Source organism: Pseudophryne corroboree, chromosome 7, assembly GCF_028390025.1.
Source record: "Pseudophryne corroboree isolate aPseCor3 chromosome 7, aPseCor3.hap2, whole genome shotgun sequence".
Lineage (NCBI taxonomy): Eukaryota > Metazoa > Chordata > Amphibia > Anura > Myobatrachidae > Pseudophryne > Pseudophryne corroboree.
The window spans coordinates 414,827,986-414,841,183 of NC_086450.1; the positions used below are offsets into that span (position 1 = coordinate 414,827,986).

General features: G+C 46.4%; 1 protein-coding gene across 1 annotated transcript in view; it reads left to right on the top strand.

Moving 5' to 3' along the window:
* Positions 1–12,890, top strand: part of PRKCB (protein kinase C beta) — a 472,648-nt gene extending 459,758 nt beyond the window's left edge. Inside the window, exon 17 of the mRNA XM_063934744.1 lies at positions 11,113–12,890. Within this exon, the coding sequence (XP_063790814.1) occupies positions 11,113–11,265 (153 nt within the window). The 3' untranslated portion in view covers positions 11,266–12,890. The remainder of the gene's footprint in view (positions 1–11,112) is intronic.
* Positions 12,891–13,198: the final 308 nt, after the last annotated feature.

Genomic DNA, 13,198 nt, shown 5'->3' on the forward strand with positions numbered 1-13,198 from the left:
CTACAAGTCAAGTTAGATATAACGAGTGAGTGCTGTGTGATTCTGTAGCACCGAGTGTCTTTTTCTCTGACGTCCTAGTGGATGCTGGGAACTCCGTAAGGACCATGGGGAATAGCGGCTCCGCAGGAGTCTGGGCACAACTAAAAGAAAGCTTTTAGACTACCTGGTGTGCACTGGCTCCTCCCACCATGACCCTCCTCCAAGTCTCAGTTAGATTTTTGTGCCTGGCCGAGCTGGATGCACACTAGGGGCTCTCCTGAGCTCTTAGAAAGAAAGTATAATTTAGGTTTTTTATTTTACAGTGAGACCTGCTGGCAACAGGCTCACTGCAACGAGGGACTAAGGGGAGAAGAAGCGAACCTACCTGCTTGCAGCTAGCTTGGGCTTCTTAGGCTACTGGACACCATTAGCTCCAGAGGGATCGACCGCATGGAACTGGCCTTGGTGTTCGGTCCCGGAGCCGCGCCGCCGTCCCCCTTACAGAGCCAGAAGCAAGAAGAAGTCCGGAAAATCGGCGGCATGAAGACTTCAGTCTTCACCAAGGTAGCGCACAGCACTGCAGCTGTGCGCCATTGCTCCTCATACACACTTCACACTCCGGTCACTGAGGGTGCAGGGCGCTGGGGGGGGGGGGGGGGCGGCGCCCTGAGCAGCAATAAAAACACCTTGGCTGGCAAAACAATCACAATATATAGCCCCAGAGGCTATATATGTGATAATTACCCCTGCCAGAATCCTTAAAAAAGCGGGAGAAAAGTCCGCGAAAAAGGGGCGGAGCTATCTCCCTCAACACACTGGCGCCATTTCTCCCTCACAGTTCCGCTGGAAGGAAGCTCCCTGGCTCTCCCCTGCAGTCTACCCTACAGAAAAGGGTAAAAAAGAGAGGGTGGGGCACTAAATTTAGGCGCAGTAAATATTATAGCAGCTATAGGGGACATAATTCAGTTAGTCCCTGCATTATATAGCGCTCTGGTGTGTGCTGGCATACTCTCTCTCTGTCTCCCCAAAGGGCTTCTGTGGGGTCCTGTCCTCTGTTAGAGCATTCCCGGTGTGTCTGCGGTGTGTCGGTACGGCTGTGTCGACATGTTTGATGAGGAAAATTATGTGGAGGCGGAGCAGATGCCTATAGAAGTGATGTCACCCCCTGCGGGGCAGACACCTGAGTGGATGGTTTTATGGAAGGAATTACGTGCAAGTGTCGACTCCTTACACAAAAAAATTGACGACATGCCAAATGCGGGACAGCCGGCTTCTCAGCTCGTGCCTGCCCAGGTGTCTCAAAGGCCATCAGGGGCTCTAAAACGCCCGCTACCTCAGATGGCAGACACAGATGTCGACACGGATACTGATACCAGTGTCGACGACGATGAGTCAAATCTAATGTCCACTAGGGCCATTCGTTGCATGATTGAGGCAATGAAGGAGGTATTACACATTTCGGATATAAACCCAGGTACCACTAAAAAGGGTATTCTGTTTGGGGAGAAAAAACTACCCGTAGTTTTTCCCCCATCTGAAAAATTAAATGAAGTGTGTGAGGAAGCGTGGGCTTTCCCCGATAAAAGATTGGTAATCCCCAAAAAAATTACTAATGGCGTTCCCTTTCCCGCCAGAGGATAGGGCACGTTGGGAAACACCTCCTAGGGTGGATAAAGCACTCACACGTTTGTCTAAAAAGGTGGCACTTCCGTCTCCGGATACGGCCGCCCTAAAGGAGCCTGCGGATAGAAAGCAGGAGGCGATCCTGAACTCTGTATATACACACTCAGGCATTATACTTAGACCAGCTATTGCGTCAGCATGGATGTGCAGTGCTGCCGCTGCATGGTCAGATTCCCTGTCAGAAAATATTGACACCCTAGACAGGGACACTATTCTCCTAACCATAGAGCATATAAAGACTCAGTCTTATACATGAGAGATGCACAGAGGGAGATCTGCCGGCTGGCATCTAAAATAAGTGCATTGTCCATTTCTGCTAGGAGAGGCTTATGGACTCGGCAGTGGACAGGGGATGCAGATTCCAAAAGGCACATGGAAGTTTTGCCTTATGAGGGTGAGGAGTTATTCGGGGATGGTCTCTCGGACCTAGTTTCCACAGCGACAGCTGGGAAGTCAGCATTTTTACCCCAGGTTCCCTCACAGCCTAAAAAAGCGCCGTTTTATCAAGTACAGTCCTTTCGGACCCAGAGAAACAGGCGAGGAAAAGGCGGGTCCTTTCTGTCCAGAGGCAGAGGTAGAGGAAAAAGGCTGCAACAAACAGCAGGTTCTCAGGAGCAAAAGTCCTCCCCCGCTTCTTCCAAGTCCGCCGCATGACGGTGGGCTCCACAGGCGGAGCCAGGTACGGTGGGGGGGCCGCCTCAAAAATTTCAGCGATCAGTGGGCTCGCTCACAGGTGGATCCCTGGATCTTGCAAGTAGTATCTCAGGGGTACAGACTGGAATTCGAAGCGTCTCCCCCCCGCCGTTAACTCAAATCTGCCTTGCCAACAACTCTCTCAGGCAGGGAGGCTGTGCTAGAGGCAATTCACAAGCTGTATTCCCAGCAGGTGATAGTCAAGGTGCCCCTACTTCAACAAGGACGGGGTTACTATTCCACACTGTTTGTGGTACCGAAACCGGACGGTTCGGTGAGACCCATTTTAAATTTGAAATCCTTGCACACCTACATAAAAAAGTTCAAGTTCAAGATGGAATCGCTCAGGGCGGTTATTGCAAGCCTGGACGAGGGGGATTACATGGTATCCCTGGACATTAAGGATGCTTACCTGCATGTCCCCATTTATCATCCTCACCAGGAGTACCTCAGATTTGCGGTACAAAATTGCCATTACCAATTCCAGACGCTGCCGTTTGGACTGTCCACGGCACCGAGGGTGTTTACCAAGGTAATGGCGGAAATGATGACACTCCTTCGAAAAAAGGGAGTTTTAATTATCCCGTACTTGGACGATCTCCTAATAAAGGCGAGATCCAGGGAGCAGTTGTTGGTAGGAGTAGCACTATCTCAGGAGGTGCTACACCAGCACGGTTGGATTCTGAATATTCCAAAGTCACAGCTGGTTCCGACGACACGTCTACTGTTCCTGGGAATGATTTTGGACACAGTCCAGAAAAAAGTGTTTCTCCCGGAGGAGAAAGCCAAGGAGCTGTCATCTCTAGTCAGAGACCTCCTGAAACCAAAACAGGTGTCGGTGCATCACTGCACGCGAGTCCTGGGAAAGATGGTGGCTTCTTACGAAGCAATTCCTTTCGGCAGGTTCCATGCCAGAATCTTTCAGTGGGACCTGTTGGACCAATGGTCCGGATCGCATCTTCAGATGCATCGGCTAATAACCCTGTCTCCAAGAACCAGGGTGTCTCTGCTGTGGTGGCTGCAGAGTGCTCATCTCCTAGAGGGCCGCAGATTCGGCATACAGGACTGGATCCTGGTGACCACGGATGCCAGCCTTCGAGGCTGGGGGGCAGTCACACAGGGAAAAAACTTCCAAGGACTATGATCGAGTCAGGAGACTTCCTTACACATAAATATTCTAGAACTAAGGGCCATTTACAATGCCCTAAGTCAGGCAAAACCCCTGCTTCTACACCAGCCGGTACTGATCCAGTCAGACAACATCACGGCGGTCGCCCATGTAAACCGACAGGGCGGCACAAGAAGCAGGTTGGCAATGGCAGAAGCCACAAGGATTCTCCGATGGGCGGAAAATCACGTGCTAGCACTGTCAGCAGTGTTCATTCCGGGAGTGGACAACTGGGAAGCAGACTTCCTCAGCAGGCACGACCTCCACCCGGGAGAGTGGGGACTTCATCCAGAAGTCTTCACACTGATTGTAAATCGTTGGGAACGGCCACAGGTGGACATGATGGCGTCCCGCCTAAACAAAAAACTGGAGAGATATTGCGCCAGGTCAAGGGACCCTCAGGCGATAGCGGTGGACGCTCTAGTGACACCGTGGGTGTACCAGTCAGTTTATGCGTTCCCTCCTCTGCCTCTCATACCAAAGGTATTGAGAATAATAAGAAAACGAGGAGTAAGGACAATACTCGTGGTTCCGGATTGGCCAAGAAGAGCTTAGTACCCGGAACTTCAAGAGATGATCTCAGAGGACCCATGGCCTCTGCCGCTCAGACAGGACCTGCTGCAGCAGGGGCCCTGTCTGTTCCAAGACTTACCGCGGCTGCGTTTGACGACATGGCGGTTGAACGCCGGATCCTAAAGGAAAAGGGCATTCCGGAGGATGTCATTCCTACGCTGATTAAAGCCAGGAAAGATGTAACGGTAAAACATTATCACCGCATATGGCGGAAATATGTTGCTTGGTGTGAGGCCAATAAGGCCCCAACAGAGGAATTTCAGCTGGGTCGATTTCTGCACTTCCTACAGGCAGGAGTGACTATGGGCCTAAAATTAGGCTCCATTAAGGTACAGATATCGGCTCTGTCGATTTTCTTCCAAAAAGAACTAGCTTCACTACCTGAAGTTCAGACATTTGTAAAAGGAGTGCTGCATATTCAGCCCCCCTTTGTGCCTCCAGTGGCACCCTGGGATCTCAACCTGGTGTTGAATTTCCTAAAATCACATTGGTTTGAGCCACTAAAGACCGTGGATCTAAAATATCTCACGTGGAAAGTGGTCATGTTATTGGCCTTGGCTTCTGCCAGGCGTGTATCAGAATTGGCGGCTTTGTCATTTAAAAGTCCTTATCTGATTTTCCATATGGATAGGGCAGAATTGAGGACTCGTCCCCAGTTTCTCCCTAAGGTGGTATCTGCTTTTCACTTGAACCAACCTATTGTAGTGCCTGCGGCTACTAGCGACTTGGAGGATTCCAAGTTACTGGACGTAGTCAGGGCCTTGAAAATTTATGTTTCCAGGACGGCTGGAGTCAGGAAAACTGACTCGCTATTTATCCTGTATGCACCCAACAAACTGGGTGCTCCTGCTTCTAAGCAGACTATTGCTCGCTGGATTTGTAGCACAATTCAGCTGGCGCATTCTGCGGCTGGACTGCCGCATCCTAAATCATTAAAAGCCCATTCTACAAGGAAGGTGGGCTCATCTTGGGCGGCTACCCGAGGGGTCTCGGCTTTACAACTTTGCCGAGCTGCTACTTGGTCAGGGGCAAACACGTTTGCAAAATTCTACAAATTTGATACCCTGGCTGAGGAGGACCTTGAGTTCTCTCATTCGGTGCTGCAGAGTCATCCGCACTCTCCCGCCCGTTTGGGAGCTTTGGTATAATCCCCATGGTCCTTACGGAGTTCCCAGCATCCACTAGGACGTCAGAGAAAATAAGATTTTACTCACCGGTAATTCTATTTCTCGTAGTCGGTAGTGGATGCTGGGCGCCCGTCCCAAGTGCGGATTGTCTGCAATACTTGTACATAGTTGTTGTTCACAAAAGAGTTATTGTTATGAGCCATCTGTTGAGAGGCTCAGTTAAATTTCATACTGTTAACTGGATATGGTATCACGAGTTATACGGTGTGATTGGTGTGGCTGGTATGAGTCTTACCCGGGATTCAAAATCCTTCCTTATTGTGTCAGATCTTCCGGGCACAGTATCCTAACTGAGGCTTGGAGGAGGGTCATGGTGGGAGGAGCCAGTGCACACCAGGTAGTCTAAAAGCTTTCTTTTAGTTGTGCCCAGACTCCTGCGGAGCCGCTATTCCCCATGGTCCTTACGGAGTTCCCAGCATCCACTACGGACTACGAGAAATAGAATTACCGGTGAGTAAATTCTTATTTTTTTCTCTGCAAAAATGCGTCTTAGATGCACAGTAATGTGACGCACAAGCAGCTTATGCAGATTAAAATGATATGCAGCATGCCTACATTCTGTGTGTCACTGCAACTGTATTTGCATACGAAATGCTATGCTACAGTGTTTTCTGTAGCATAGCAGTTTGGATGCCAATAGAAGCAAAATAAAAAGCAGAATATAGGCATGCTGCATATCATTTTAATCACCAGAAGCTGCTCGTACGTACTTTTACATTACTTTGGGTTTAAGACGTATTTTCGTGGAGAAAAAAATGCAATAATAGACACTCAGCGCTACACAGGACTATTTAGTGTAACTGTAGCAAGGATGTAAGAGAACACATCTGTATGTTGGACACATTGGTATGTGTCATTTTAGTTAATACAGTATTACAAATATCTTAGTGGTTCTAAGCCTAAGGGAAAAATGGTTCTTGCAAATTTCCTACCTGATTGTACGCACCCCTCTGTCTTTCTTTGCCCCCCTTTATGTCTTCGCAAGCAATGTGCTCACATAGCAATTCTGATCCATATAATACAGTGGGTAAATGTGGCCGCTTTTGTGGACGCATTTATTCCGCATTTATTCTGATAGTGGATTACACTTGCTGATTAGAGGCATGGCTTATCAACAAAGTAATTAGCAATGATTTTATATCTGACATTATAAGCACCAATACCGCTTGATGTTAATTATTTCTGTGTACAGATAGCGGACAAAAAAAAAAGCTGGGTCAGGGAGTGACATCAACTATACTGAAAGTGGGCTTCCGTACAGTCAGTACTGTAGCGTTATTTGCGCAGTTAGGAGGCCAGCATGGTCAGGGTTCACATGTAAAATAGTAAAATGCTGGGCTTCCCTTGTTAGCCCGGCTGAAGATGAGAACTGATTTTAAAAGAGGGGAAAATGTTGAGATATGTTTGGTAGGTATTACAGTGACCGAGATTGCTCAACTTGGTCATGTTTCGTGAGTATCCAATATATAACGGGGTGTCTGCGTGGAACAATCATCATCAACAAAGGACAACAGTGGGTGGAAGCACACACTCCTGGATAATGAAAGCTCTGCGGTAATCTGCAGTACAAGGTAAAATAAGGAGAGCTTCCATAGATCCGTTCCCTGCAGATCAGCATCAAAAATGATCCAGTAAGTGAGGTCTCGGTCTTATCATGTGCATCATCCATCCTTCATCATGTTCTCAACAATCAGATGTTTAGTACTGTCACCACGCCTGTACCCAGGTGAGCAGTTATGGGATATTCTGGAATGATGTCTGAGACCATTTTTCACGTCTGTTAAATGAGTGACATTCTTGCAGCCTCCCCCCTCCACAGTGTATACTGGCCGTATTGCTGTCACCATTAAGTGACTTTATTGGTGGGTTTCATTTGTCCACTCTCTGGATCTGAGCCCTGTCATCAATTGTAAAGAACTGTCAAAATCTCCTAACTAGTTACCACCTGCAAACGTCCCTATTCAGTGTATGAGTACCACGATGGGCAGACTGTGTAAATGTGTTGCACTTTTCCTTGACTGCTCCATGGCTTTGTAACAAGGCAGAGCAGAGAGACCCTACATATTGGTGAGCAGGATTAGGGAAAATTAAAATATATCCCTCTTGGATCCTGTTCCCTATACCTTCCCCTGGTCCCTTTCCTTTTTCCTGTAATCTCCTCTCCCCTCCCATGGTGTTCTGTGACCTGATGGCCTCCCCATGGGAACCTGTCCTACAATATACACCCCTCTCCTGACACCCTGTATTGTCTTCTGTGTATACAGTCCTCTCTTTAATGGCACCATCCACTCCTGGGCTCCTGACTGACATTCTGGGATTTGTCCCCTACGCAGGCCCCCTTCTTGTATCCTGACCTTTCCCCTGGGTTCCTGTCTTCTCATATCCTATACTCTTTAAAGGCACCCTGGCCTCTTTCTTGGGACCTGTCCCTTAATACATGGTCCTCTCCTGAATTACTGTCCTGTTCTACCTTCTCCATTGGCACCCTCCCCTTTCTCCTGAGATCCTGCCAGTCACCCTTCCCTTCTCTGCTGACATCTGTTTGCCTGATGTATGCCCCTTATCCTGATATATCCTCACCTCTGAAACCCTGTCCCTTTATCCTTCCATCTCACTTGGGATCTGTCCCATGATACACACTCCTCTCTAATACCATCTATTTTTGCACCCTCCCCTGGGATCCTCTCTCCACTGATACACAAAAACAGACAGAAGAAATATATTTCTTCTATCTGGTATATTTATGACATGACACTGAAAAACTGTTCTTACATTTAAAAAAAAAAATGAACAAGAAAGGAAAAAAAAAGCACAATAAACACTGTCTCTATAGTGCTACAACCAGTAAGATCATAGACAATGACCACTTCAGCATCTGTGCTGAGATATGAATGCATCGCTTGTGCGTCCTGTTTACAGTTGCCATGTGCAGATCCAGTATAATAAATCGTATCTAGAAATATTAGGGGTAGCTTTCCTTAACATGCTGAGCGACTGGAGGGGAGTACAAGCTGCCTAGGAGTTTGTTAGAGCTGTAGGGGTATATGTACTAAAGTTTTGGTTTATAGAAGTGGAGATGTTGCCTATAGCAACCAATCCGACTAGCTGTTGTCTTCAAGAAGGTGCTAGATAAGTAGAATATGATTGGTTGCTCAAGCCTTAGAGAGTGATACATTTCACGGTGATAAAGTTCCAGCCAATCAGCTCCTAACTGCTATGTTACTGGCTGTTTGAAAAATGACAGGAGCTGATTGGTTGGTACTTTATCACCATGACATTTATCACTCTCCAAGGCTTGATAAATCTGGGCCAGTGTCTGCAGTGCAAACAAAGCAGGTCGAACCTAAAACTACGAACCCGTCAGCTTTAAAAACATGCAAACAAAAAAGTTGTATAAAAGACGTAATAACAGAGGGAATTCTGCGTCGGTGCCGTCAATGTCATCTTGGTTTATCAGAGGTTTTTCACAAATTGACAGAAAACCAATATTTACTGGTTTACTCATTGCACTATCCTCTTAATACCGACTTGTGATAGAAATCAGATCACTATATACAGAACTCAGAGGCGGGTGTCTTACGTGGGGAAGGCGATGGGTTAAGTAATCAGCCCAGCCATATTTGATGTGAGCTCTAGTAGTAACCCTGAGGGCACAGCTAGAGGAGTGCCCGCTCTGGAAGACTAACTTCCCTATTTTGTAAGCGAGATTACCGGGGCCTACATCCGTACCGCGTGCTTTGTGTAGCATGGTGGAACGGTTGTCATGGTAACTGTCAGAACATGTGAGCTCTGGGCATCTTCCAGAGAGATGGGTGAAGATCTTCTGCATTTGCTGCAGGGAGTTAACCCTTGTGCCAATTGAAGACTGTTCACTGCCGGGCGGGCACGTCCCTCTGCAGTAAGTAATGCAACGGCCTTACTTGTAATAAGACTGGCATACTTTCATGATATGTCTTTTTTGTGTGCAAAACCTGAATTGCAGGTTTGCAGCAGATGGGCCTATTTACTGTAGTATGCACAGCACAATCTAAAATATTCCATATATATATATATACATATATATATGTGTGTAATTCTCAAATAAAGCTGCCCACACAGAGAAGTTCCATTTCCTCAGGCTGGTTAATGAGTGATTCTGCCATTGGCACTTCGCTGATGTGTGTACATGCTTTTAGTTCTCAGTTGTTTGGCTGATCACATCATTATTTAGGTTCCTATAGCACCACCATTTAATGCAATGCTGTACAGCGAATGTGTCGTTCACATCAGCCCCTGCCCCATTGGAGCTTACAGTCTAAACTCCCTAACATGAAAGGGTGCACATACTGTACACCCTACGGTTAATTTTACCAGTGTAGGAAAGTGGGAGTAAACCTAAGCAAACCTTGGGAGCACATACAATCTCAACACCAATAGGGAATTAAAGTTGTGACCCCAGTTCTGTTATGACCCCAGTTAGCAATGCTAACTACTGTGCTGCTCACTGTATGTTCCCGATTATGTGCGGTCTGGGATGACAGATCACTTAACAAAACAAAAAAACACAACCTTGCTGGTAGCTGGAATGTATGGACTAGTTAAATCGTTGACAATGAAAACGCCATCATAAAGTAATTTCTACAATTATTAGCCAGTGCTTCTCCTGAAGAAGACATAAAGGGGAGCTGTATCAAACTACGGAGAGAGATATTGTACTAACCAATCGGCTCCCAATTAATTTTCAAACACTGCCTGTAAAATGACAGATGCTGATTGGCTGACACTTTAACTCTTCAAGGTTTGATACAACTCCCCCACAGTATAAAATAAGGTTATTTAATTAGAAGTGAAGTGCCAGAGAAATGGTCAGAAGACGGCATTGTACATTTCCTCCTGCGCCCAACAAAGTTATACAGAAAAACGTGCAATATTATTATACTGTAATTCCCTGGTTGCACTGTGACTGAATAGTGTAATATTTCCTGATCTGACAATACCATTTTTGGGTACTGATACAGAATACCAAAGTCTTAGGGGGAAATTCTATTCTGTGCTATGCGTAGTCACCAAGTATTGCGCACCTCACCAAGAATTCTAGAGCACCATGGGCCGGATGTAGTCCGAGCAGTCATTTACAAGGCATGGTTTTGCTTTCTAAATGATTGCTGCTTTACAAAAACATCAGAGTTCAGCCAGGAACCCGCACCAACGGCCAACTCTAACTTCCTTATATCTTGCCCTAAGACTGCCCATTTCCCTGCTCATACCTCTATGGAGCGCTATACCATACCTCCCATCTGTCATGATTTTCGCGGGACAATCCCGTTCTTTTGGGATTGGGCCGCAGTGTCCCGGGGGTGCATGTGCACAGCGTCTATTCACGGTAGACAGAGGGTCTGGGGGAATGCCAGCAGCTCACAGAGCGCTGGATATTGCCCTATAGTGATGGGAAATTGGGGCGTGGCACTCCCACAAAGCCACACCCTCTTTTCTATAGGGCGCACCCCCAAATCAGCCACGCAGTCCTGTGTTCTCATCTCCCGATGTTGGGAGGTATGCTGCATTAAAATGTAAAGCAAGCATACTTCCTGCCTTTACAAGTTTTATGTTTGGGTGACAAAGTGTATGCGTGTAGCAGTGTGTGATGAAAGGCTTCAGGTGGCAGCTGATGTATTTATTTGCCATCATCATCTTCACAAACATCCAAAAAGTTGGAAGATCCAAAGCTAAGTTGCAAATAAAAAATAAAATTGTATTACAAAATGGCAGCATGCTGCAAATTCCATCCATCCCTCTCCTGTCGCACTGCCTACCGAATAACAGAGCATGTTCACTTCTTCCCTCCTGCAGAAGGACAAGAGAGATACGTCTAACTTTGACAAGGAATTCACCCGCCAACCCGTGGAGCTCACCCCCACGGACAAACTCTTTATCATGAACCTGGATCAGAACGAGTTTGCCGGATTCTCATACACAAACCCGGAGTTTGTCATCAGTGTGTAGCAGGAGGATGAGTCTCTTATTTCACATACAGGAAGTCTGCATCCCCAAGTATGACCAGATGGATTAGGCCTTGCTGTTAATTCCGGTGATGATGTGGTGCAGGACCCTTGGCCAGATAAGTAGGTCACTATTGCGGGCTACATATTCCATTTTTATATGCAATGAAGGTAGGCCTGTCCAAACTCCAGAAACTGGACAGCTAGGACGCCTCAAAATTGACTACACTCACCTAGTGTCTGGCTCTTCAAAAATGGAAGTCGTTTCCCAGACATACCTGTATCTGATACACACACACATATACAGGGGTGGAATATGGGTAGGAGTCTAGCAGTGATGTTCTAGTCCAGTGGTTCCCAAACTGGATGCTGGGGTGCCCTGCGTTGGTACTCCAGGACCATTTGAGATTTTTTTTTTATGGTCCGTGTAATTGGCGAAATCAGTGCTTCTGGATTCCAATCATAAGATATGTGGAAAAATAGGTCAGAATTCAATTGTTTATCACACCCAATCTCCCATCTAAATTGACAGGAGATCATGGGATGATATTGAAATGTGTTGTGGGTTTTTATTTTTGTACAGATCGCGCCCAGCACTGGGAGCTGAAATGTGTCTCCCTGCGGCTCATTGCACCCAAACAGAGCAGCAATTGGGGTGCTCTGTTGGGAGCCATCTAGTGGCAGCTGCTGGGAAAAACAACTGAATTTCCCCCATAGAAGTGAATCCTGTCCAGCACCACATAACTGAACCTCAGGATGACCTTTAAACACAATTCAGTTAATTTTTTTTCTCTGAATTTCTCAATAAGAAACCTACAGGGTGCTGTGATTACAGTTGTGATACTCTAGGGCAGTGCTTTCTAACCGTGGTCCTCAAGTACCCCCAACAGTCCATATTTTCCAGGTCTCACAGGATTGCGAGTGAAATTATTTGCTCCACCTGCGGGTCTTTTAAAATGTGTCAGTACGTAATGAATACACCTGTTCAACCGCTAGGTGACCTAGAAAACATGATCTGTTGGGGGTCCTTGAGGAACGAGGTTGGGAACCACAGGGCGCAGTGTTTCAGAAAAGTTTGGGAGCCACTGTTCTAGTCCCTTGCTCTGAAAAGCGCAGAATGCGGAGAATCTCCCCTCCGAACTCTGTAGCGGCCGCACCCATGGTAGTTTTGCCACTGTATGCACACATATTTGTATATGCAAATACATTTATATGATAGGGGTTTTTTAGAGGCTGGAATGCAGAACATTAATCTCATGTGAAAATAACTCTGCAGATCCCACTTGTAATTAGTGAGACGCTGCAGCTGCTGAGTGGGGTCATTTCTATAATACATCTTCAGGTATTCAAGAAGCAATTTAAGCATATATATGTATGGGGTTGGGTATGGTATGCCGGCTGCCGGGAGCGTAACAAAGCCCCTTGCGGGCTCGCTGCACTCAGCACAGGTTCTATTCCCACTCTATGGGTGTCGTAGACACCTACGAGTGGGAATAGACCCTTGTGGGTTGCCATTCCAACTGGCAGTGTTTTTAGCGTTCAGGATCCCGGGGTCGGCATGCTGACCGCCGGGATCCCAAGCACCGGTAACATAACCGCATCCTATATATATATAGCATATACTGTGTGTGTGTATGAGTATATATATATATGTATGTATTTTATTTAATTTTTATTTTTTGTGTGTGTGTATATATATATATATATATATATATATATATATATATATATATATATATATATACACACACACACACAGATACATATAATATATATTTTCTTTTTCCTAAGCTTATAGTCTGTGTATCATTCATTGGCAGTACGGATGGTGTAATGGCTAGCATTACTGCCTCACAGCACTAAGGTCATGGGTTCAATTCCCACAAACTGTGGAGTTTGTATGTTCTCCCCGTACTTGCGTGGGTTTCCTCCGGGTA